This window comes from Salvelinus fontinalis, chromosome 15 (assembly GCF_029448725.1).
Source record: "Salvelinus fontinalis isolate EN_2023a chromosome 15, ASM2944872v1, whole genome shotgun sequence".
Lineage (NCBI taxonomy): Eukaryota > Metazoa > Chordata > Actinopteri > Salmoniformes > Salmonidae > Salvelinus > Salvelinus fontinalis.
Window position 1 is genome coordinate 37,323,263 of NC_074679.1, and position 27,382 is coordinate 37,350,644.

The 27,382-nt window shown below is 46.2% G+C and overlaps 1 protein-coding gene across 4 annotated transcripts; it reads right to left on the reverse strand.

Moving 5' to 3' along the window:
* Positions 1-86: 86 nt before the first annotated feature.
* heatr5a (HEAT repeat containing 5a) lies at positions 87-27,382 on the reverse strand. Of its 4 annotated transcripts, none has more exons than XM_055863644.1 (36): positions 27,232-27,382; positions 26,081-26,367; positions 25,249-25,460; positions 24,814-24,922; positions 22,711-22,860; positions 20,524-20,695; positions 20,161-20,318; positions 19,717-19,966; positions 19,136-19,291; positions 18,092-18,342; positions 17,769-17,880; positions 17,403-17,555; positions 17,152-17,251; positions 16,574-16,683; positions 14,909-15,072; positions 14,494-14,657; positions 14,058-14,163; positions 13,596-13,786; positions 12,835-12,994; positions 12,423-12,612; positions 11,998-12,167; positions 11,660-11,686; positions 10,206-10,350; positions 9,811-9,990; positions 9,345-9,578; positions 8,867-9,045; positions 8,708-8,776; positions 8,410-8,589; positions 7,844-8,096; positions 6,204-6,443; positions 5,786-6,061; positions 5,305-5,580; positions 4,632-4,886; positions 4,182-4,333; positions 3,720-3,930; positions 87-3,541 (listed from the first exon to the last, which is right to left on the reverse strand). In XM_055863644.1, exons 2-36 carry the CDS (start codon positions 26,204-26,206, stop codon positions 3,240-3,242), a joined length of 6,183 nt encoding a protein of 2,060 aa, XP_055719619.1. In that variant the 5' UTR covers positions 26,207-26,367; positions 27,232-27,382; the 3' UTR covers positions 87-3,239. The 4 variants fall into 4 exon arrangements, with proteins under 4 accessions (XP_055719619.1, XP_055719618.1, XP_055719621.1 ...); XM_055863643.1 differs by having other exon boundaries at positions 6,204-6,449; XM_055863646.1 differs by lacking the exon at positions 11,660-11,686.

The window sequence follows — 27,382 nt, forward strand, 5'->3', positions numbered from 1 at the left end:
CAGTCAGAAAAGGCTAAATACATGCATATGGTGTCATAGACAAATGAAGCAATGATTAAAGGAAATGTAGGCTTTACTCATAACACTGCCATTAGAAAATGTGTTTATTCAACAAATATTTTCATTTGTACAGTTTACAAAATAAAATGACAGGTTACATTACATACAGACTAGTATTTTATAGTATCCTCACAGCTACAGTATGAAAGTGCCAAACAGCTTGAGCAAAAGCCAAGCTGAAAGCAGGACAATGTCCTCTGTACCAGGTTTGTTATTGCAGAAACTCTTTCATTTGTAGCGTTAACTTTCTGAACCATCATCCCATGATTGACATCCATTATCATACTGTCAATTCTATTTTCATTGCATTTGATTGATATTGACACTTGCATCCATTTCATAAATCCCCATTCTGATCAGTGTCCCTTTAAACCAGAAATACATTCTTAACGTAACATACATTCTTCCACACTCAGCCATCCAGGATACTTTTGTATGGTAACTTAACATGAACATTGATTAAAAACAAAGAGGATTATGATAGTAATGATAAAGTAATGCTGCTAACTGACTACTTGCTAACTGGATCCCTATGCAGCCCTTTTTAATGTACTCAGTGACCATAATACAGTACTAAGATTATGACCATTATAATGTTAACTTCATAACATTTTGATTGCTGGCTGGGCATGTAGCTACAACATTAAACATTATGTTAAGTGCAATGCCATTTCAAGAATATCAGTGCAGTGATTATATTGTTCTGTGGACACACTACTCTGTAGACAGTTGGTTTAGTCTTAAACAAAACAAAAAATACTATTCAGTACATGGTAGTTTACATTGCTTTTCCTGTATATTGCCATGGCAATTCAAACCTAAGTTGTGTTGGAGAATAAAGTTCCTGGAGCGTTTATTTTCCATCAACACTTCCATTATGACAGTAAATGTATATGTATGCTGCATCTCTTTCAGCTTACGTTGCAGAATGTCATACATACACACTTTACCTGTCAAAAGTTTTAGAACACCTACTCGTTCAAGAGATTTTGTTTTGACTATTTTCTACATTGTAGAATAATTGTGAAGACATCAAAACTATGAAATAACACATATGGGATCATGTAGTAATCAAACAAGTGTTAAACAAATCTAAATATATGTTATATTTGAGATTCTTCAAATAGCCACCTTTTGCCTTGATGACAGCTTTGCACACGCTTGGCATTCTCTCAACCAGCTTCATGAGTTAGTCACCTGGAATGCATTTCAATTAAAAGGTGTGCCTTCTTAAAAATGAATTTGTGGAATTTCATTCCTTCTTAATGCGTTTGAACCAATCAGTTGTGTTGTGACAAAGTAGGGGGTGCTACAGAAAAAGACCAAGTCCATATTATGTCAGGAACAGCTCAAATAAGCAAAGAGAAATGACAGTCCATCATTACTTTAAAACATGAAGGTCAGTCAATCCAGAAAATTTCAAGAACTTTGAAAGTTTCTTCAAGTACAGTCGCAAAAACCATCAAGCGCTATGATGAAACTGGCTCTCATGAGGACCACCACAGGAAAGGAAGACCCAGAGTTCCCTCTGCTGTAGAGGATATGTTCATTAGAGTTACCAGCCTCAGAAATTGCAGCACAAATAGATGCTTCACAGAGTTCAAGTCACAGACATCTCAACATCAACTGTTCAGAGGAGACTGCGTGAATCAGTCCTTCATGGTCGAATCGCTGCAAAGAAACCACTACTAAAGGACAACAATAAGAAGAAGAGACTTGCTTGGGCCAAGAAACAAGCGCAATGGAGATTAGACCGGTGGAAATTTGTCCTTTGGTCTGGAGTCCAAATTGGAGATATTTGGTTCCAACCGCCGTGTCTTTGTGAGAAGCGGTGTGGGTGAACGGATGATCTCCGCATGTGTATTTCCCACTGTAAAGCATGGAGGAGGTGTGATGGTGCCCTGCTGGTGACACCGTCTGTGATTTGTTTATAATTCAAGGCACACTTAACCATATGGCAACCACAACATTCTGCAGCGATATGCCATCCCATCTGGTTTGGGCTTAGTGGGACTATCATTTGTTTTTCAACAGGACAATAACCAAACACACCTCCAGGCTGTGTAAGGGCTATTTGACCAAGAAAGAGAGTGATGGAGTGCTGCATCAGATGAACTGGCCTCCACAATCACCCGACCTCAATCCAATTGAGATGGTTAGGGATGAGTTCAACCACAGAGTGAAGGAAAAGTAGCCAACAAGTGCTCGGCATATGTGGGAACTCCTTCAATACTGTTGGAAAAGCATTCCAGGTGAAGCTCGTTGAGAGAATGCCAAGAGTGTGCAAAGCTATCATCAAGTCAAATGGTAGCTATTTTGATGATAATATAAAATATATTTTTATTTGTTTAACACTGTTTTGGTTACTACATGATTCCATATGTGTTAATTCATAGTTTTGATGTCTTCACTATTATTATACAATGTAGAAAATAGTAAAAATAAAGAAAAACCCTTGAATGAGTAGGTGTTCCAAAACTATTGACCGGTAGTGTGTATGTGTCCGTGTGTGTGTGTGTGTATACATACATACTGCCTCACTACTTAATATGATGACAGATTACATATCATTTGAATGGCTAACACAAAACTAATCATGTAGACATCCAAGCATGTAGATGCCACGCAAAGTTTAGATGTGAATACAAATTATATGGTTAGAAATGAACTAATGTTTCCCTCACTGATTGAACAGGGGTGTATTCACACAGAAGAAAATGGGCCGAAACGTGGAGGGACCTACCGGAATTTCTCCTTAAGAATACTTGTTTTTGTTTTCTGTTGCAAAATGTTATACTTTGCACTAATGAATACACCCCAGATGGGCTACAACTCCAACCACAGACCTTTGCTGTCTGTAGACCTACCAACAGCATTTGAGTTCCCTGGCTAGGATTGTCTTTACTCTGTTGTCATTCCCTCATAGAGGTTAAACAGTTAAAATGAACACCTATTGTACCATGAAATTAAACTTAACATCCAAAACTTAATTTTGACTGCCTGCCAAACTAAAATGATGAAATACTGCACTGTCCTGTCCTTGATCTGTGCCTGGCTTTAGTGATTATTACAATCCTAATGCGGTAAGTATGCTACTATGATAACGACACTATAATATAACGTGTGGCTGTTTCTTGTCCGCTCACGATAACTAAGCATTAATTTCAGGACATAAAGGCTCACAGAAAATTGGTCTTGAGTTGAATGCTGGGCGAGGTCTTGCTGGGTACTTGAAGTTGTGTGGCCTTGGCGTTGACACTCTCCTGGTTGCCCTTTACAGCAGCCTCCAGCCTGGCTTTCATGTGGGGCGAAGAGGCCATGAGGGCCTTGAAGACTGACGAGTGCTGGGGGCCGATGCGCATCAGGTCCTGCAGGGCTGACTCATGCAGGGTGCGGGCGGGCGCGGGGGTAGAGGACAGGGCATTCTCATCCAGTAGAAAGGAGATGAGGATGGGAAGGAGAATGGCCACCAGCTGGGGACCTGGAGGTCAAAACACAACCCGAATAAGACCTCATCATGGGACAGAGATAGAAAAATCGGAAAGGAAAATAACCCAATCCAGATTTTATACTCATGGTCTATCTAGAAAAAGACGAATAATCTTCACCACTCGAATGACCACAGCAGTCAAGAGTCTGAGGTAACCTAGCCTACTCACGGTGCATCTCGTCGGCAGCGAACACCAGAGCCTCTAGGGCCCTGACTCCATCCTGGATGGCCTGGAGCTCGTTGGAGTTCTGGGGCCTCCTCCTCTCCACCCCCTGCAGGTATCCCACCACACAGCTCCCCAGGCCCTGGATGAAGGGCACCGCCACCCCTGTCTTGCTCTGGAACACTGACATCAGCAGCTGGTAACTCCTGCTGAGCACCTGAGGAAGCGTAAAGGTGTAGAATCAGCTGTGGATACAGCCTTTAAATATGCTAATTATTGGGAAGAACCACTTGGCATTGAATGCTTGAAGAGAATGCAATACTGAGAAACGTTGAACAGTAACTTGAAAAGTTGAATATTTAAAATACTTTTAGTCATCATAAAGACAGTGTGTCACCAAGGAGTCCTAAAAAGGTGTTTCTTTCCCTCAGTTTTGTATTCTGTTTGAACTACTTAGTGCTGACTTACCACAGGGTCCTTAGACTCCAGGCTGGCTTTAAACTTGTCTATGCAGCGTGTCTGCAATGGCTGGGCTGTGGTGACCTCAGGACTGGCAGTCAGCAGGAAAATGGTGAGAGCTGTCAACAGACTGACCTCATCCACCGCAGGGTTGGGATTATCTGTCAACAGAGACCAGAACACAAAGCGAATCATACATCCAGCTGGAATCTTATTTAACTTCTAATTTAATTATGCATTCTAAACCACATTTTGATTTCTAAACCCAAGGCTAAAATTGGAAAGCAACTGAAGAACTTAAAATCTGATTGCGTATGTGTAGACTTTCAAACCAAAAGGCCATGACATTTGCTGTAGGCTGGTTTCTGAATGAAGTGGCCTCCCGTGTCTTAACTGACTGTGTGCGTGTGTGTGATTATGTTTTCTATGTGAAGTGCCCTCCTGTCCCTGACGCCGTACCGGAATCCCAGAAGTCCAGCAGGGTGTTGAGAGCACAGCGCAGCAGGTGGGCCCAGGCCCCGCGGCTCTTCTCTGAGCGACTCATAGGGGAGGAGAGCACAGCTCTCAGGGCCTGCAGGGCTGCAGGCACCACCAGGCCCAGAGCCTCACCACCCCCACTGCTACCCCCAGCTCCACCACCACAAGGCTGCTGGACCAACTCCCTCAGCACCCCCATCAACAGGTACATTAGTGTAGGCAGAATGGAGACACTACCTATGGGGGGAGAAGAGAGGTTAACCATTAACCACAGCGTCATAGAAAAGACGAGAAGTGACGAAAATGTTTAATCAGCCTGAGTGATCATCCTTTAAACAAGATCAAGTTGTTTTTAAAAGGGCTTTAACGCATTCATTTGCAAATGAGTATTCTTCCATTTATGATCAATTGATCAAATAATCAATCAATCACTCTCAATGACTCAATTAATGATTTATCATGATATTGACCTACTCTCTGTGCTGTTGGCAGTTAGCAGTAGTGCTGGGGTAAATTCTACGTTAATTTAGGACGTTAACTGAAATTCCAATTCCCTTCATTGGGATTGAAATTGGAATGTCCGTTTACTTCCTGACTTGGTTGAATTGAGCCAGAATTGAGTCAAGTCCTGATTATCAGGCCCAGTTTGGCTTACCGTCAGGAGAGCAGATGGATGGCAGGTCAGACAGGATGGCCAGAGCAGCCGCCACTTGTCTGCAGTCACTCTCACTCAGACTCCAGGCCGAACCTCCCTGGCCCCCGCTGGGGCTGCCGGCCAGCTTGGGGCTGAGCTGGGGCAGTCTACGCACCAGCACACACAGGCACAGCTCCAGGGCCCCGAACACTAGAGACCTGCCTGGAACCAGGCCGCCGGTGTCCCGGCCCTCCCCAAACTCAGGAACCGTCTCCTTCTCCGCTGCCCCGTCATCCACTGAGAGAGAGAGTGAGACACACACACACATTTTTAAAAAAATACAATGTCCTACCTTGCAGTGGTAGAACACATGTGGTAAAGTTGGTAACACCCCCCGTCAACAACTGAGAAGGGCCACAGGCAGAGACATAACTTTTAGAAATTGCGGTTACTTCCTTGATCGATCACGCATACAAGGCAAGTGTTCCTGCTCCACACTCACCCTCAGCACTGTGGCGTTTCTCCTTGACGTGCTCCTGGGCAGCACACACCACCTGTCTAACCAGTTCCAGCACGGCCAGCTGCACCCCTGGGGCCTCCCGCGTCACTATCAGCCTGTGAAGCACGCTCAGCAGTTCCACACTCAACACCTGGTCATTGCCGACTTTTGACCGGGGCCAGGAGACCTCTAGCAGAGCCTGCAGGGCCTGGAGGCAGGAGGAGATGTTCTCCATCTGGTCATGGGAGTGAGGAGAGCACAGGAACTCCACACTGATGCCTACAGACAGGGATAACACGACGCATCAATACCATAGCCCCTCGCCAATATCTCCAACTACAAAGATCTGCTTCAAAAGCTTATTTTTGTAAGAAGGATATTCATAGAAAAGTGCCCTTGTGTCAGGTCCATTGCTTCTCACCCAGGATGAGGTGGAGTCGGTCAGAGCTGATGTCCTCAGGGGACTTGACATAGGCCAGGGAGGTGGACTGGCCCATGGAGGTGGGGGTGACGGGCCGGGACAGGTTGGCAGGGCCGTCGTCCACCATGATGAAACCAGTGCTGTTGAGCCACAAGGCCGTGGCATGGAGGATGGGAGCCCAGGAGCTGCAGTAGTGGGGTCTGGCCTGCTCCGCTGTCTCTGCTGTGTAGAACGTCCCTCCTGACGCTCGTGCGCACACACACACAAAGGTTAGGTCAAAGCAATTTCCCATCAACGATACATATGTTAACTACAGTGCACACTTAAATTAATAAACCACAGCATTAGTGATGTGCCGTTCGCAAATTATTCATTCTTTTTGAATTACTCTTTTTACTGACTCGAGAGTCATGACTCGTTTTTCCGAGTGACTCGTTCATTTTAGTCATTCGCTTGACCTGTTGGCTGCAATGCATTCTACAGCAGGACTAATACGCGCTCTTCCGGTGACGTGCTCCGACCAACAGTCTGTCTGTATCGGTCATATATGCGCTCGAGGTCTTCACGGATCCACCTGGACCCGAATACCCGACAGGGTCCGGATCCAGAATTCTAAATAAAATGTCCACAGGTCTGGGTTGGATCTGATATAATTGTCACGGGTATGTGTAACTTTAACTGACTTGTCCCGGAAGGATCCATATAGATCTGAAAGCGACTACTGCAGTAGAGAGAAATTGTATAATTTATGCTGCTGCTTTTTGCTGTTCACGAGAGTGGCGCGTGTAGCTTGTTGTTGGCCAATCATAAGTCATCAAAGTGGTACTAGGCTACAGTCACACACAGCGTCACCTCTCTCTACCTCACGCTTTATCAGCTTCAAGTAATAAAGTAGCTTCAAAATTGACTTTTCTGCTGCTTCCCTGGATCCAACCAGGTCTACACAGAACGGGTCTAATATATATATATATTTTTAATCCATATTGGGTCCGGGTGGGAAAGCCCCAGCTCCATTTCAGAACAGGTTCGAAGGCAAAATAGATCCAGCTGCAGGCAGCATAGAGAATAAAAAGTGTGTCGAACGGATAATAGATTGTGTGGCGCAAGAATGAATGCAATTGATTATTGAATGTTATGGACACAGCTTTGTAGAACCAAAACATACACAGCCTCTGCTCAACAAACTCCAACACGAATCGTTTGGTGGGCTGCAGTTTGCAAGCAATATTGTGCTTATCACCCTCACTGCAGTCAAGTAATGTATTCCGCCAAGAGTCGTACACAATCTAGCCTGGTTGCGGCCACAACTAGATCTCGTTTCTAATGTACCAAGACAATCTTATTTGTATGCCTAGCAATCAACAAATGTACATTGTTTAAAGCATGCTTTTACAAGTCTCAGTCACAAATGACAGCTCCAATACCCCCTTATTGTGAACGACATGTGAACGAAAGGCTTTGTAGAATCATGACTCTTGAGTTTTCAGTTCATCGTTCACCGGTAGGGGGTCCTGCGTGCTCTGAGCATGACTGAATCAAATGAACGAAATGAGTCGAAAAAGAGTCCTTTTGACTGAACGAGTCAACCTCACCAGATCTAGACCACCACCTGTAGCCTGCAGTCCTTACGCTGTCCTCACCTGTAGCGGGTAGCTGTGCCGAGTAGTCCTGGGGGAGGGTGAGGAGAACGTAGTCCTGTAGGGCAGCCAGCCACAGACGGCTCAGCGTAGCCAGGTCAGTCTGGACCAGCGTCAGCAGCCCTGGCCCTCCAGCCCCCCCACAGTCCTCCTCTAGCAAGGGAGAACCAGCCTGCTCACCCTGCCTCCCTGGGCCTGGCCCTGGGATGGGGCGCTCCCTCGGTCTACTGCTGCTCTGCACCGCCACAATGTACACCTGGGAGAGGAGACAAACATTGTTAATATTATTAGATGTACAGTATAGACAGAACCAGACAACCAATCAGCACGGTCAGGATTAACAAACTGTCTGTAGTAAAGTGTCTGTATGTGTCAGGGATGAATTTTAACTCTGTTGCATATAGACACAGTGGAGGATATAGAAAGTGCCAAAGAAACAGCACGAGACTAAACCTGCACTGTAATGACAGTGACTTCAACCAGGATTTCAACTAGTAGAGGATGTGGCTGTTAATGCAAGTGTTGATGGATGACCGGCTGGGAACTGGGATCAGCCAGCAATGACTTACCTCAGCCCAGGCCTTGAGCACAGCCAGTGTCTCCATGGTGGATGTTCCCTCATTGTAGAGCTGACTGGGCACCTCCTTCCCTGCCTGGACCTTGACCAGCGAAGAGGCCAGGAGCTGATGTACCCTCCTCAGATCCTTCAGATCACTGACCACCCCACTGGCGATCCACGCACTGCACACCTGTCAGGCAGCACAGTGGAAAGACTATGTATTCAGTGATAGCTCAAATCAGAGGACCATATTCAATCATTCTTTGTTAAAAGTACAAAATAAAGTACAGAGCACTAGATGGCCACACCTGGCAGGCTTTGGCTGTCACATCAGGAGGTGCATCTGCAGTAAAGGCTGGTCTCAGAGCAGCTCCAACCTACGCATTAAAAAGAGAGAAGAGTCTTTGAATAAGCCTGGAACGCTCATTCCGCCATCCATGGTAGTAGAAGACATGACAGAGACTCACGTTAGCCTGATACTGCTCCAGGATGACGTGGCCAGGGAACTCCGGCTCTGGGATGGCAGCGAACTTGCGGATGATGACCAGTAGAGTCTGTAGGCCAGAGAGCCTCAGCTTGTCACTGTGGTCAGTGGCGGCCATGAAGGCCATGCGGATCAGGTCAGCCAGGTGAAGGACCAGGAAGTCTGGCAGGGAAGAGAGGGTAGGATATATGACGTGTGAACAGACATAGTAGTAACACATGGAAATGGCCTCTAGATGCTCCACAAGATACCATTCAAATAAAATGTATGATTAAACAATGCATTGTTTTTGTTAGGAAGAGTAGCAGGTGGAAAAGGACTGAAATTCCATCTGACATAAGTCTAAGCAGAGTTTTAATTTGCTAAGTTTTCGGTCTATAATGACCTTTGTCGGAGCAGGAACACTATTGAAAACAGCTCATACGGTAGAAGTGAAGTTCCCACAAAATGGCTTCCCTCACCGGTGGACTCATGCAGACGGTGCTCCTGGGCCAGGGCCATGTCGAAGTGGGCAGGGTGTCCGTGGCTCTCACACTGGGCGATGATGCGACACACGCACTCCACAGCGAAGACCCGCGTGGACCAGCGCAGGTTGGTGAAGGGCCCGCTGGACTCTGACTTGGCGTGGAAGACTGACGCGTCGTCGTCCCGCTCTCCCTCCTCCTCCTGGTTGGTCTCTACCGGGGCTGTGGATTCTGACACAACAAACCACAGAGACAGCTGGGGTGAAGTAGTATAGCCATCAACTTAAACTACATCCATACGATAGATTGCATCAGTAAAGAGAATATTTGGTGTCAAATAAAGTCCTTTTGACATTGGCCTTGTTGGGTAGAACACTACACCCAGTAACAGAAAGAGAAGGATCGCACTCTTGAAATTGAAGTTAAAAAGGAAAACGTCTCTTCCATTTGACATCACACCCACCTGCAGAGGCAGACAGAACGTCTTTGCAGAGTTTGAGCCAGTGGGCCAGTTTCCCCGTGGCGATGGAACTCATCATATGGACCAGGGTCTCCTGGATGTCCTGGCAGAGACGGGGGTCTGACTCCCGGTCCAGCAGGCTGAACAAAGCCCCCTCCAGGCCCACCTCCTTAATGGTCACATCTGTGGAGGAGAGGAGACACTGGTCACAATGGGGCTTCTCTACAGCGTATTATTAAGCTACTTAATGTATGTTAATTATTCGAAGGCTATTTGCACATGCTGAGCATTACAAGAAAATTATAGATTTGCTGGTGAAGGTAAGTGACCAGACACATCTCGCCTTGTATCTCAGTGTGTGCGTTTGTGTCTCAAAGTGTGTGTTTTTTTTGTCTCACCAAGATGTGTGTTGTCCCTGCGGGGCAGCTCCTTGACGAGGGCCACAGCGTGCTCAGACACCTCCAGGGCTTCCTTCTGGGCCAGCTGTCTGAGACAGGCCACCACAGCACGACGCAGAGACAGGTACGAGCTGCACAGGTTCACCTACACACACACACACACACACACACACACCAAGCACATACGCACACGCAGAGACACAAACACACTTAAGCAACTCAGCATATGAGGAATAGAGGTACTAAACACAGGTAGAGAGGGTGAATATTCTGTCTGTTTTAAAGTCAAAGTAGTACATCCCATAATCAAGAAGTGATTAGCACTTTGTTTGAAATATAACTGAATTAATAAACAGGACAGAAGTGAACAGAGTGAGTAAGATCTCATTACAGGGCCCAGTCGATCCATGTTAACAGTGTGACTACTCTGTTCAAAACCCCAGTAGAAACACTATCATAGATGTGGCCATATTCATTTTCAGCTAAACATCATGCTGGAACGGATACAAATAATTGCTGTGAGCAGCGAGCGAAACCGAAATATCCGAGATATTTCAGCTAAAAGCAATTATTTTCACAGTTTGTGTGTCAACAACTGAATCCAAAATCATTTGGCCTGCAAACTGGAAAATCATATCAAACCAGGGGGGAATAGAAAATAGAACAGTGTGAGTTCCAACACAGACGACGAGCATTAGAAGTGTTATTAGCTCTCTGGGAGAGGACACTATTGACCAGTCCTCCCTGGTACCATGATGCTGTTAATCACCCTGTCATATCAAACAAACAGATGCCTTTCCAGAGGATTCGCCTGGTCCCAGATCTATCTGTTCCGTCTTGCCAACTCCTATGTTCACGGTCACGCCTGAGTTGGCAAGACAGCACAAACAGATCTTGGACCAGGCTAGATGAGTGTGGGAAAGCAGAGGAACTGTAAAGGATAGTTTTACTTGTGCCAGTGACTACTTTATATTTGATTGATGCTATTTAGACCTGTGTCATCAGATCAGTCTTTACAGCTTGTATGGTCATTTGGTCAAAGGTCATCATTCCTCAGAACTGATAGCAGAACACACTACTCCGATAAATAGAGCAACAATCAGTTGACAGAGGCTCGTGGGGGACTGTTTTTACCCCTTGACCTACACTAGTGATCTGAATAGCCACCCAGTGTGAAGGAGGATTTTGAGAAAAGAGCCACTGACGCAAAAACAAATCCTTGGCACTACCCGTGGAGTAGAGGGCTGTGAGGGAGGGAATCGGCTCATGCTCGCTGTGGATGCCTGATGGGGTTAGTTCAAACTCACAGAAGAGAACCAAAATGACAAGAAAAAGACAACCAAAGTGAAAATAAACAGGGTGACAAAGAAAACACTGCTAAGAAAGTAGGAGCAGTGACAATAGCAAAATACAACTTGACACTGCAACTCCTGCAGGCAGGGGAAAGAACCTACCAACATAGAATAATCCAACAAGATCCCCTGTATGAGAGAGAATACACACGGTCACTACAGAGGAAGCCACTACAGAAACACTCACTGGGACAATATGGCTTAACAAGTTTTAAACTAAATTGATCACGCCATTTGCCCGACAGACAGAGAGCTGTGTTGGAGTGAGTGTGTGCATGACTGATTGCTGCCTGAGAATAATAGAATCCTTAGCTCAATAGCTTAGCATTAGCCAGGAATGACATTAGCTAATTACCGACCTAGGTATGAAACAGCTTCTAATTAGCATTAGCTACCTAGAACCTTTGCACAGTTCAGGATTAGCTTGGGCCACTACTCACACAGAGGCTGGGCACCAGGCTCGCCAGGTTGACGTGGCGCGGGGCGAACATGTGCAGCTGCTGCAGACAGGAGATGGCCTGGGCCTCGACTAGACAGTCTGGACTGTCCTGCATCACCGCACAGCCCACCAAGCACGACGTCCGCAGGGCCGACACAGACTGGCCCTCGCCTGGGGCACAAAATGGGTCAGACACTCATACACATACCAGGGTTAGGGCACACCTACTGTGTAGTGTCAGTTCTACAGTCTTAAAAAAATAGAAAAGGTGAAAGCTGGATATTGAGTGAAATTATGAATTACGTGCAGCAATATTATTAATATTACATTTTGCAATACAATCCAAGAAATCAAATGTATTTTCTCTGGTATCAGATTTCTACTTCACAGTGACTCAGTGTGTGACTATGAGGTGAGTAGAGTCACCTTGTAGGTCAGGTCCCAGGGTGGTGAGGAGGGCGTTGAGGCAGCGGCCCAGGCTCTGGTGGACCTCTACGTGGGTAGGGGGGATAGACAGCAGCAGCCTCAGCACCAGGGTGAAGCTAGCCTCCACATGACCATGGTACAAAGGACCAGCCAGATCCATCACCATTGACAGAGAGTGCAGCGCCCACCTCTGGTACAGACAAAGAGGAAACAAGAGTCATTGGTTGAGACAACTCTACATGTTGACAGAGACCGTTTCCTGTTTCCTTACAGACCTTTTCAATGGCTTTTTAAGCTGTGGAAGTGACGCAAAGGGTCCGTTCATACTTCTGGAACGTTTGTAAACAGTTGTTTTGTGTGTGGCGGTAGAAACAAACTCTGAAGTAAATCTGCTTGGTAATCATTACTGTACCTGCACCTCGGGGGAGGTGCTGTCCTGGGACAGGGTGAAGAGGATGCCCACACAGGCAGACAAGTGCTGGGGAGAGCTGCTGCCCCCTACATAGCGGTACAGGGAACCCAGCGCCAGGGCATGACCCGTACGAGTCACAGCATCCCGGGCTGTCTTCAACCTGGTGGGGGTGAGATGGGATCAATCTGAGGTCCTACGCACTGTGCAACTGCTAAACGGCACAACATTAGCTTAGAACACACCCTAAGAAATACTCCTAAATGAAGCCCATGCAAGACATTGTGCAAAGCACCGATCCTGGTTGATCTTTTGAGACTGGTGCCAGTGTGCTAGTACATTTATATTTTACACTAATTTAGCAGAAGCTCTTATCCAGAGATCTGACAATTAGCGCATTCTTATTAAGATCCACTGGGGTGGAGCAGAACTGAGATCACCGTGTCCAGCAGGGCTGGGAGGGAAGAATACCACAGAAGAAGAGAAGTTAAAATGTGTCAAAACTATACTCTTAGACAACCACATCACAGCACCATGAGATTCATTTAAGATACTCCTTGAACAGGTAGGGTTTCAGATATTTTCGGGAAAATGGGCAGGGACTTTGCGGTCCTACCTTGAGGGGGCAAACTGCTTCCACCATTGAGGTGCCAGGACAGAGAAGAGCTTTGACTGGGCTGAGCGGGAGCTGACCCCCCCATGCCAAGAGGTATGTAGCCTACAGTGCGGTGTGTGTGGTATGGGATTGGGGGTTGACAACTCACTTGTCGAAGCTGACCAGGGTCATGGAGACGGTGAATGCAGGGTCGTTGACCACCTGTATCAGGCGAGACAGGCCCTCAGCAGCCATGCAGCGCAGCAGGGGGTTAGAGCTCTCCAGAGCCCCCACCAACAGACCCAGAGCTGGCTTCCGAACCTCTTCTGGACCCAAACCTACCCGACTGGAGCCTAGATGCTGAACACAGAGAAAGGAGGGAAGGGTTAACTACTGTAGGGATATCCACAAATTGTAGTTGTGTAGTTTATCATAAAAAAGGAAATTGCACAATGACATTGCACTTGTTGCATCACTGATGAAATTGTGTGAAAAGAAAAATGGCATTATCATTCACCTATAGACAACGTCTGTAGACAAAAAACGAAACATTCTATCATATAGGCTGGTAATCCAAAGGCAAGGCTACCGGGGCAACCAATATGTCAGAGTTCAGGCTCTGAGTGTATACCTTTAGGACACTGCAGAGGGCGGCAGTCACATGAGTCTGGACAGTCTGCTGACGAACACCCTTCAACTGCTTCAGAGACTCTGTGAACTGTTCCAGAATCTGTGTCCTGCAACAAGGAGACAGGCGATGAAGCACATAGAGCCACATAGTAAGAACCTTAGGCGGTTGGCATGTCTGTGTCAAAGTAGAGTGAGTGTACAAGTTTTACTGTACTGTACTTGTGAGTACCAGAAGTCCTCACAAAAATAGTAAACCAACTCAAATTGAGAAGTGAGGACATTCTGCCAGTCCTCACTTGTTAGGTTTAGGGTTAGAATTAGGAGTTACGGTTAGGATTAGGATAATAGGATTTTGAATAGGAATCAATTGTTGGTCCGTTAAAAGTCCTCACAAGTAGAGTAAGACATAGTGAGTGAGTGTGTGTAAGTGTGTGTACCTCAGTGGGACGATGATGTGGGGAAAGATGACTCCAAAGAGCTGTATGGCAGCAGTGGTGAGGGCAGCAGGAGGGGGTAGGGGGGCGGGAACATCCTGGCATTTCACACAGATGGTGAAGGGGTCGTACTCCAGGGTCCCTCCTCCAACACTGCTCCCCTGTAACTGCAACAGACACAACACAGCAAGGTCACACACCTGGGTCTCAACACACACGCACACGTCTTTCTCTACACACACAGAGAGCACTATGTTTGAACGACTGCATCTCAATCCTAAAGGTTTGTTTGCCTCCTTCACAGATGCATACAATCTCTACGGTTTCACAACACCAAGTGATTGAGTGTGACAGAGATCCAAAACATTAGTTCTATTAGTACTGATATGGTGACAACTTCCTTTGGCCTCTGACAGACCTGCTCTTCTATGTAGTGCTGGTCCATGTCCTGCAGAGCGGGGCCCAGTAGTGCCAGGTCATCACTGTGACAGAGGGGTGGTAGTAACGTCAGCTCTGAACACACCACGTTCTCTGGCCCAGTCAGGTCTGTCACCAGCTGCTTCAGCACAATGCCAAAACTCTCTGTGTGGATGGATGGGAGACATCAGGGTAACATATCTGGGGTTAGCAATCAATACCACAGCCTTAATGTCAACATCAAGGGTTGGCGCCCCCCCCTTGGGTTGTGCCGTGACGGATATCTTTGTTGTCTATACTCGGCCTTGTCTCAGGATGGTAAGTTGGTGGTTGAAGATATCCCTCTAGTGGTGTGGGGGCTGTGCTTTGGCAAAGTGGGTGGGGTTATATCCTGCCTGTTTGGCCCTGTCCGGGGGTATCATCGGATGGGGCCACAGTGTCTCCTGACCCCTCCTGTCTCAGCCTCCAGTATTTATGCTGCAGTAATTTATGTGTCGGGGGGCTAGGGTCAGTCTGTTATATCTGGAGTATTTCTCCTGTCTTATCCGGTGTCCTGTGTGAATTTAAGTATGCCCTCTCTAATTTTCTCTCTCTCTTTTTCTCTCTCGGAGGACCTGAGCCCTCGGACCATGCCTCAGGACTACCTGGCATGATGACTCCTTGCTGTCCCCAGTCCACCTAGCCGTGCTGCTGCTCCAGTTTCAACTGTTCTGCCTGCGGCTATGGAACCCTGACCTGTTCACCGGACGTGCTACCTGTCCCAGACCTGCTGTTTTCAACTCTCTAGATAGCAGGAGCGGTAGAGATACTCTGAATGATTGGCTATGAAAAGCCAACTGACATTTACTCCTGAGGTGCTGACTTGTTGCACCCTCGACAACTACTGTGATTATTATTATTTGACCATGCTGGTCATTTATGAACATCTTGGCCATGTTCTGTTATAATCTCCATCCGGCACAGCCAGAAGAGGACTGGCCACCCTCATAACCTAGAGAGGAACCAGGCTTCTTCCTAGGTTTTGGCCTTTCTAGGGAGTTTTTCCTAGCCACGTGCTTCTCCACCTGCATTGCTTGCTGTTTGGGGTTTTAGGGTTTCTGTACAGCACTGATATATCAGCTGATGTAAGAAGGGCTAAATAAATACATTTGATTTGATTTGATCAAGAGCACAATGCCAATTTACATAGACAAGAATGTTGTCAAACTGTGTGGAAGGAGGAACAGAAGAGCCAGATGTCTGGGGTTAAGATTTTATATCAAATCAATTAACCTTAAACAGGTTAAGACCTTAATGTGAAATGCTTACAAGCCCTTAACCAACAATGCAGTTCAAGAAATTGACTTTAAAAAAAAGATTGACTAAATAAACTAAAGTAAAACATAAAAAGTAACACAAAATAACAAGACTATATACAGGTACAGGAGTCAATGTGCGGGGGTACAGGTTAGTCGAGGTAATTTGTACATGTAGGTAGGGATAAAGTGACTATGGATAGATAATAAACAGTGAGTAGGAGCAGTGCAAAAAAAAAGGGGGGGAGGGGGGTCAAATAAAGGCCATTATGTTTATTAGGACTCCTTTAAACCACCAAAGGGCTAGTCTTCCAATGTATAAGCTTCTATGACTAGCAGTCACAGAGAGCAGCATTGAAAAGAGCTCTTACCTTCGTATGTCTTTGGGGGCAACAGAGCCAGGATCTCATAGACCCTCAGTCTGAAGACTACTGAGGTGTTTTTAATCAGGTTGCCATAGGATTTGATCAGAGTAGGCACCCTGCAATACACAAACATATAGGTTTCAGTCCCCCCCCAAAAAATCTAGCTTATTAAACAGTCTCAAGTCAAGTATACTCTTGTTTTTTCAGTTTGGTCAGAAATAACACGGTACACAATCCCCACTCAGAAGGAATGAGAGAAGCAGTTTGGCTGACTGTGTCCTTGAACAGTGAGCTGTTAAGTGGAGACTTGGCAACGCACCAGAAATGTTCTTGGATATTGATCACCTAACACGGAGGTACTTTTAGCGCTAGTGGTATCCTTCGGGCCAGAACTAAGTGGCCGTCTTCATCAGTGATGATGTTTAAAGTCTCTCTGTACAGGGTCTGGTCAAATATCCATCCACATTAGCATACCACCTCATATGGAAACAAGTATTACGCACATATTCTTTTTAGTATACTAATACGGACATTGGAACATGGCCTATGACAGAGGTCTGGTGTGAGAACTTGGTGTGACTCACTTGGTGAGCAGAGACACAGCACAGGCCAGGGGGGTCAGGAGACGACCTATGACATCATCAGTCAGGAGATCTCTGCAGTGAATCACCAGGCTCTTCATGGCTGGGACAAAACAACAACATATCAACATTAGGAGACATCAGATCGACCTAGAGGTGAAAGTTACAACTTAAACTAACTTACATAAGCATTCAACTGAAACAACCAGGCTTGTGTTCATTGAACGGTGAGTATAGAAGAGTGCGCGTCTCACCACACAGCGCCCCGGCACGGCCCTCCAGGGTGACCTGCCAGGTGAAGTGGTCCCCACGGCGGAGCTCCATGTCCAGGTCTCTGATGGAGGGAGGGAAGGCACACCTCCACAGCACCAGCATCCTGGGGAGGTGGTGCTCAACCACCGCTGGACCTACAGACGTTAATCAACCTTCATTCACACAGGCTAATCTCACTGAGATAACATCCCTATTGCACACAAAGACAGCAGTAGTTGGCAAGGTGTGAGAAAGTCCCAGATCTGAAGATGACTAACTGCTGAATAAAAACACCCGTTTTTTTTTTAACGAGGCCATTTATTTCCATTGGTCCAGCAAACACATCAGCAGAGGGTGGATGGACATACCTAGGGTATTGAGGGAGGAGAGCAGCAGCCAGCCAGCCTGTGTGCGTTGGATGGAGATGCGGCTGTTCTGAGTGGCTGAACGGAGCAGGTCCTCGGCCAGACCCATCACCACCTGGGAACAGAGGGTCACTTATTGTTTAGATACCTGTACTATTACATCAGCTCCCACTGATTTAGTGGAGCATCTGACTGAACTATATCAATAGCGGAGCCATTAAACAGACATAAATCACAAATAGTGTGCGTACAAGGCCTCGACTATAAACAGTCCTATGTGTATTCGTTGCTAGGTCAAGGTAACCCAGACGAAGCCCAGTCCTTACATTGCCTTTAGTGTGGGGGATGCCCAGTGGGCAGTGCTGCACTGCCCCCAGCAGGGCGGCGATAGCGGAACTGTACCCGGTCACGGCCTCGGGGCAGGACTTGAGGGCGTTGAGTCTCTCTGCACAGCGGTCCAGCAACACGGCCCCCTGGGAAGGCAGGGCCACGGCCACACAGCGTAGACACCAAGCAGCCGCTAACCGTGCTGACACACTGGGGTGGAGCAGAACTGAGATCACCGTGTCCAGCAGGGCTGGGAGGGAGGAATACCACAGAAGAAGAGAAGTTCAAATGTGTCACAACTACACTCTCAGACAGGCACACACAGTATATTGAGCCTTGCGCATTTGTCTGTGAGACTTGGTAGGTAATATATAATAAAATGTCTGGCTCTGTTCCACTAGTCTATTTTTATCCTGTCATAGAACCTGCATTAAGGGTCCCGAGTGGAGCAGTGGTCTAAGGCACTGCATCTCAGTGCAAGAGGCGTCACTACAGTCCCTGGTTCGAATCCAGGCTGCATCACATCCGGCCGTGATTGGGAGTCCCATAGAGTGGCACACAATTGGCCCAGCGTCGTCCAGGTTTGACCGGGGTAGGCCGTCATTGTAAATAAGAATTTGTTCTTAACTGACTTGCCTAGTTAAATAAAGGTTATATAAAAAAAATGTTTGTTAAAGATGTAGACTAATGTTGTTTAGCACAGAGTCCTGAGTCAGCACAGCAGTCCAGGCGCTGTGACCTACTCACCTCCACAGTGTCTCTGTCCTCCCTCTCTTCTTTCTCTGTCACGCTCCCTCCCCCCCTCGCTGTCACCAACTCTCTCTCTCCCTATCTCTTATCACTCTCTCTCCCTCTACTCTCTGTCACCAACTCATCTTCATAGACCACTGAACACTCCCATGCATTACAGAGACTGCCCACATGGCATAAGAACCACACACAGCTTTTTCATAATACGACCATTTAACGCAGATTCCTCAGGGGACAGAGCTGAAGAGACTAGAGACTGGGAACAAGTGTGTGAGTGTGTGTTCAGGCCCCACCTGTGCTGGTGTCAGTGAGTAGCGATGCAGCAGTAGAGGCCAGGCCCTGTACCAGGCTACCCAGCTCCAGCAGAGCACACACCAACACATGCTGACTGGCAGCTACATCTGTGGTGGTGACCCGCGTCTCCACGTTCCCATCACACATGGCCGCATCTGGAGGAGGGAAAAGATGACCATGACCACCAAGGAAAACCACTTCAGGAGTCCCCACTGTCAATCTGAAAGGCTGACATGCACATAATGACATCGTCGGGCCTGTATGAGATCATCATTCTTCTAACCACTCAAACAAAATTGGCACTTCATCAATTCGCCTTTCCTAGATTCCTTGCACCCTCCCCTTATTTCTGCCATCACATTGGAGGAGAAGATCCGAGGTCCCTCCACTCTGGCCTTCTCGTCCAATACGTTTTGAGAAACAGGGAAGGAAAGGACGTGACAAAAAAAATACAAAATCAAGGAAAGATGAATTGGGGAAAAGCCTATGTACCATTCAAGAAGTGATATGTCTGAGAACATCTTTCAGCAATCAATCCTTGTCAATCAATGGGTAATGGTGTATTAAAGCTTCCCCTCACCCACGGCCCTCTTCTGTTTGCCTATGGCCAGGCAGATCTCCTTGGCAGCAGCGATCTGGGCCTTCTCCCCCAGCAGAGAGCCCAGTGTGGCCCTGAGGATGAAGGAGATGCAGCGTCTGCAGCACACGGCATCTGCAGGAGTCTGGGTGGCCCGTGTGTGGGACACCAGCTCCATGAGCAGGACCAGCAGGGCGGAGAAGTTGGCCTCCAGCCACACGCCGCCCAGACACGACACAAACACCACACACGACTAGACAGAACAAGAACAAACTCAAAATCCAGAGAGAAAACAGTAAGTTGCGCCCAATACAAATGAGCACATGTATAGAGCCAGGACATTTCCTGAACCATGTGACCTACTGTGCCAAGTGTTTCCTAGTCAGGCCACATGGTCAGAAAAACACTCATAGCCTAACATGTAGGATGGAGACAGAGAGAGCTGACCTGAGTGATGCCGATGCGGATGTCTTTGCTAACAGAGCTGGTCCCTTTGAGCTTGTCTCCACTGGCCCTGAGGAAGCCAGCCCCACCACGCAGGAACCCCCCAGTCAGCAGATCCATCACCTCCTCCAAGGAGCTGCGTCTGGAGCCCTGTCTGTGAGCTGGGAGGAGGACACGCAGAGGAAGAGAAGGGTCAATATTGATTGATTTTCAATTAAATTCTATGTTCATTAATGTTGGTTCTTCTAAATCCCACACTACAATCCCACATAAGTAAGAAACACAGTTAAAGGCAGACAATTTTATCCCAAAACATCAACAATCGCGATTCTACCAACTCTTGTCATCCATTGTAGCCTACTGTACCAGTGGGTTGTTTGGGCTCTACAGCTGTGGCCAGCAGGGTACCCAGCAGTTTGGAGATGGCCACACGCACATCGTAGTTGGAGCCCTCAAATGCCCTGAAGCAGAGCGTGGCTACGTTCTCCAACTCTGAAGTCCACAGAAACACAGCCTCTCTCTGCAGCTCCAGAAGACACTGCCAGACATCACACAGAAATTTAGAAACATACACGGATGGCAAATATGTTACATGCACCGTCTTATCTATAGTTGAAGTCGGAAGTTTACATACAATTAGGTTGGAGTCATTAAAACTCGTTTTTCAACCACTCCACAAATTTCTTGTTAACAAACTATAGTTTTGTCAAGTCGGTTAGGACATCTACTTTGTGCATGCCACAAGTAATTTTTCCAACTATTGTTTACAGACAGATTATTTCACTGTATCACAATTCCAGTGGGTCAGAAGTTTACATACACTAAGTTGACTGTGCCTTTAAACAGCTAGGAAAATTCCAGAAAATTATGACATGGCTTTAGAAGCTTTTGATAGGCTAATTGACATCATTTGAGTCACATTTGAGTCAATTGGAGGTGTACCTGTTGACGTATTTCAAGGACTACCTTCAAACTCAGTGCCTCTTTGCTTGACATCATGGAAAAATCAAAAGAAATCAGCCAAGACCTCAGAAAAAACATTGTAGACCTCCACAAGTATGGTTCATCCTTGGAAGCAATTTCCAAACGCCTGAAGGTACCACGTTCATCTGTACAAACAATAGTACGCAAGTATAAACACCATGGGACCACGCAGCCGTTATACCGCTCAGGAAGGAGACGCATTCTGTCTCCTAGAGATAAACGCACCTTGGTGCGAAAAGTGCAAGTCAATCCTAGAACAACAGCAAAGGACCTTGTGAAGATGCTGGAGGAAACAGGTACAAAAGTATCTATATCCACAGTAAAACGAGTCCTATATCGACATAACCTGAAAGGCCGCTAAACAAGGAAGAAGCCACTGCTCCAAAACCGCCATAAAAAAGCCAGACTGCGGTTTGCAACTGCACATGGGGACAAAGATCATACTTTTTGGAGAAATGTCCTCCGATCTGATGAAACAAAAATAGAACTGTTTGGCCATAATGACCATTGTTATGTTTGGAGGAAAAAGGGGGAGCCTTGCAAGCCGAAGAACACCATCCCAAACTTGAACCACGGGGGTGGCAGCATCATGTTCTGGGGGTGCTTTGCTGCAGGAGGGACTGGTGCACTTCACAAAATAGATGGCATCATGAGGTAGGATTATGTGGATATATTGAAGAAACATCTCAAGACATCAGTCAGGAAGTTAAAGCTTGGTTGCAAATGGGTGTTCCAAATGGACAATGACCCCAAGCATACTTCCAAAGTTGTGGCAAAATGGCTTAAGGACAACAAAGTCAAGGTATTGGAGTGGCCATCACAAAGCCCTAACCTCAATCCTATAGAACATTTTGTGGGCAGAACTGAAAAAGTGTGTGCGAGCAAGGAGGCCTACAAACCTGGCTCAGTTACACCGGCTCTGTCAGGAGGAATGGGCCAAAATTCACCCAACTTATTGTGGGAAGCTTGTGGAAGGCTACCCGAAACGTTTGACCCAAGATAAAAACTTCTGACCCACTGGGAATGTGATGAAAGAAATAAAAGCTGAAATAAATCATTCTCTCTACTATTATTCTGACATTTCACATTCTTAAAATAAAGTGGTGATCCTAACTGACATAAGACAATGAATATTTACTAGGATTAAATGTCAGGAATTGTGAAAAACTGAGTTTAAATGTATTTGGCTAAGGTGTATGTAAAATTCCAACTTCAACTGTATATGAAAAATCAACAAAAAAAGACACGCATCAGTGTGAAATTAAGCTCAATTGAATGACCATGGTCTTAACAATACTTTGTTGATTCAGTGAGACCAAAAGAACATAAAATGACAGTAATGTATTGCCTAACTTGATTGCGCCACCAGCCATACAGTGTATGCCCCATGGTTGGAGGGAGGAATGCATGTTTGAATGACATATGGCCTAACACTATGTAGAATGAGAACAATGTGTAATGTGCTTAATGTGGTAGCACCATCAGCTGGCTATACAGTGTATGTATTCCCCATGAGTTTGGAGCAGCAGCAGTTTAGCTGGAGGGAGGAAATCGGTAGACAGTAGCTACCTTGGCGGCAGCACAGCGCACGGCCATGGAGCGGTCGGTGAGACAGGCGCGTGTAGCCTTGTAGATGTCTCTGTGACAGGGCACGGCGCTGACCCCCAGGCCCCTCAGGATCTTCTCCACGCTCAGCATGATCTCATAGCGGCCCTGGGACTGGAGCACAGACAGACAACACAATTCATCAGTGGTCCCATGTGGCTCAATTGGTAAGAGCTTGGCAACAGCCATGCCAAGGTTGTGGGTTCAATCCCCGCAGGGATTACATACGCTACACATACTGAAAATATAGGCACTCACTGTACTTTAAGTCGCTTTGAATAAAAGTGTCTGCTCAGTGGCATAAACCTCAACATAGGGGCCCCACAAGGATAGCATTCTCAACCCCCTCCTATACTCCCTGTTCACCCATGATTGCGTGGCCATGCACGCCTCCAACTCAATCATCAAGTTTGCAGACAACACAACAGTAGTAGGCCTGATTACCAACAATGACGAGACAGCCTACAGGGAGGAGGTGAGGGCCCTGTGAGAGTGGTTCCAGGAAAATAATCTCTCACTCAACGTCAACAAAACAAAGGAGCTGATCGTGGACTTCAGGAAACAGCAAAGGTAGCCCCTATCCACATAGACGGGGCCGCAGTGGAGAAGGTGGAAAGTTTGAAGTTCCACGGCGTATACATCACTAAACAATCTGAAATGGTCCACCCACACAGTGTGGTGAAGAAGTCACAACAGCGCCTCTTCAACCTCAGAAGGCTGAAGAAATTTGGCTTTTAACTTTTAAAACTTTTACAGATGCACAATTGAGAGCATCCTGTCGGGCTCCAACTGGTACGGCAACTGCACCGCCCGCAACCGCAGAGCTCTCCAAAGGGTAGTGCGGTCTGCCCAAAGCATCACCAGGGGCAAATTACCTGACCTCCAGGACACCTACAGCACCCGATGTCACAGGAAGGCCAAAAAGATCATTAAGGACATCAACCACCGAGACACGGCCGGTTCACTACGCTTCTTCCAGAAGACGAAGTCAGTGCAGGTGCATCAAAGCTGGTACCGAGACAGAAGGTGTTGTTCAATCTCAAGGCCATCAGACTGCTAAATAGCCATCACTAGCCGGCTACCACCCGGTTACTCAACCCTGCACCTTAGAGGCTGCTGTACTATATACATATACTTGGAATCCCTGGCCACTTTATTAATGGAACACTAGTCACTTTAATAATGTTTACACACGCCTTTACTCATCTCATATGTATATACTGTATGCTATTCTACTGTATTTTAGTCAATACTACTCAGACATTGCTCAATCTAATATTTATATATTTCTTAATTCCATTATTTTATTTCTATATTAGTGCATATTGTTGTGAACTGTTAGATACTACTGCACTGTTGGAGCCAGGAACACAAGCATTTCGCTACACCTTCAATAACATCTGCTAAATATGTGTATGTGACCAATACAATTTGAATATTAAGAACACCTGCTCTTTCCATGACATAGACTGACCCGGTGGATCCAGGTGAAAGCTATGATCCCTTGTTGATGTCACTAGTTAAATCCACTTCAATCAGTGTAGATGAAGGGGAGGAGACAGGTTGAAGAAGGCCTTGAGACAATTGAGACATGGGTTGTATATGTATGCCATTCAGAGGGTGAACGGGCAAGGCAAAAGATTTAAGTGCTTTTGAACGGGGTAAGGTAGTAGGTTCCAGGCACACCGGTTTGTGTCAAGAAGTGCAACGCTGCTGGGTTTTTCACACAAAAGTTCCCCGTGTGTATCAAGAATGGTCCACCACCCAAAGAACATCTAGCCAACTTGACACAACTGTGGGAAGCATTGGAGTCAACATGGGCTAGCATCCCTGTGGAACGCTTGACACCTTCAAGAGTCCATGCCCCGACAAATTGAGGCAATTCTGAGGGCAAAAAAGGGGGTTCAACTCAATATTAGGAAGGTGTCCTTAATGTTTTCTTATACTCAGTGTATATCAGCTATTCAGACATAAAACACTGGCCTTCATATTGCCACTGGCTAGCACCGTGGTATATCAATACATTTTTTACATTACCATTACAGATCCTTTACATTTTACACTCACCTCTGCAGACTTCATGGCCTTCAACAAATTTGCCAAAGTCTCTTTAAATGTGTTGACAAGCAAACGGCCAAGCTGTTCATAAAGGGCACCCAGACAGGCAATGGCTGCCCTATAGACGAAAAAAAGGAAATCAGTTACAAACTTTAAGCCAAAGAATTCTCTTCTTTTTTTTTTTTTTTTTTTTTTTTTTTAATAAGTCCATTACATACTAGTGTAATGTTACTGTATGAATTTTGCCATTTCGGTGAACAGTAGTTAATCATAATAAGATTGATTTCAACAGCCATGTATACATGGAATGTCATAGAAGCTTTAATGTATCCTCATGAGTAACAAACAGTATAATCATTCATGATAATTGGAGTGATAATTGATATGCACCATCACCCCTTATAACTGATGGGGATTTCAGCTGCCGCAGGCTACTGTACTTACAGTCGGGTTGGCAGGTAGCTGGGCGAGTCGTCCTTGCTGCGGATGATGTCATTGCACCTGTCCACCGTGAGGCTGGAGGTGAGTGAGTCTCCCACCCTGTAGAGCAGGGCCAGGCAGTGGGCTAGGAGCCATCGGGTTGGGGGGCCCGGAGAACCAATCAGAATCACAGTCAACTGTTCGACCAGACACTTCTGGTTCTTCTTCACATCCGCCTGGGAGAAAATACACTCAGTTCAGTTCATTTATTTGGCCTTTCACAGGAATTTGTCTTGCATTCAAGAGCACCGAGTTAAAGTCAACATGAAACCATCAACATTTATTGACAACATGACATAGATGACAGTAACGACATAAAACAGATCTCACAGTCAGGCAGCCCTATTTTTGCATGATGAGCAACTGATGTTTATTAAAGGGATACTTTGGGATATTAGCAATGAGACCCTATATCTACTTCCCCAGAATCAGCTGAACTCGTGGATACCATTTGCTAAATGATAGTGGCTACTGGCAAGACAAATCACATCAACATTTCATCTGTAGTTCATTCTTTTCTTTATGACACGGAACCAGCAGAGCAGACCATGATTTAGCCTTTACAGCACGCACTGCTTTAATCAATCCTAGAAAGACATACTGACTGGCATCCTGCTAAAAGAGACAGCCCCAGAAAAAGCACTGGGCTAATCTCAGCCTGCTCAAATGGCTCTCTTTTGATCTGACTCTGCTTAGGAATGCTCCAAGCGCTGTCTGTCACAGGGGAGGCCATTGTCTGCAAGCACCCACTGGGTTCTCCCCTAGTCTCCTCCTTTCCTTATTCCTCTCCTCTCACCCTGTCTGCAGCAGGGAGCAGCTTCTTCAGGAAGCGCAGCCACTCAAAGACAAATTCAGCCCTCTGGTGTTCTCCCAACTGGCTGCATGCCTCCTCGTTCAGGAGCAAACTGTGGGCTCGTTCCATTCTCCTCCCTCCTTCCCCTCCTCTTGCAGCCGCTCTAGGCCACAGTCCCTGCCTCCCTCTGAGCCGGACAAATTCCAAACTTCAGCCACAAACAGAAAAGGACGGCTTCTTCCCTCTCACTGCGGGACAAAACTGCTCTGTTCCATCAAGACCTGGAAAACCTGCAAGACATCAATAAAGAGACTCAGAGTTCATTCTCCAATGTATGTGAAAGGGGACACTCCTCATGATAAAATGCACAGCAACCAGGTCACTCAAACAGAACAATTATATTGACGTTGACAAATAGCCAAATCTTGCAATCTCCTGCAAATTAGGGCTGTAAAGTGGAGGGCACGGTTCTTCCTTGTTTTTTTCTAGAAGTGCAAAAAGTGTAAGTCTATCTGGAACAGCACAGGCAATGAATTATTCAGACAGTCATCCCACATGATCAGTGCAGAGTGTGCTGTTAGCTAGATCATCATACATTATTCTCTTGAGAGGGCTTATTCAGGGAGGGGAATCACGTCTATTTTACACCTGTGCTGACTAGTTACTAATCTAGCTAATACCCCTCACTCCAACTTCTCGTTTCTTATGACCTGATGACTCAGTTAGTTAGCACAAGCTTTGATGACAGATGTCAAATCGTGAGCACAATGTCAAATAGAGAGTAGGACAGACAGCAATAATGTTAGCCAAGATCCGGCCGAATTGTGTAACATTCAAGCCAGCCAGCTAGATAACTTACGTTACTAGCAAGCCATATTCTCCAGCTTTTCCCAACGAAGTTAGCTGGCTAACGCTAGTTAACTACCTGCCAGTTACAGGCAGAGCAGTCTTTGCTAGTTTGTAAAGAAAGACAGGCTGCAACTAGCTAGCTAACATATGCATTCCTTTATGGGGTTAGCTAGCACTGCAAGCTAACGTTAACTTTACCAGAGCTAGCAAAACATAGTGACGTTAGCTAGCTAACGTTAATGTTGGCACGCAAACGTATCTATCAGTAAATCCATCCTAAATAAAGATAAACGTAAAAGTTGTACCTGTGGCGAAAACTTAACTAAATATTTGATGCAACTTCGGATGAGATGTTGATGTTTCGGTCCAAGATAATATTTATTTTGTAGCTAAACTGGCGAAGTGAACACATCTGCCGCTTTTCAACTAGGAATAATCGAGCGCAGAAACATCGAT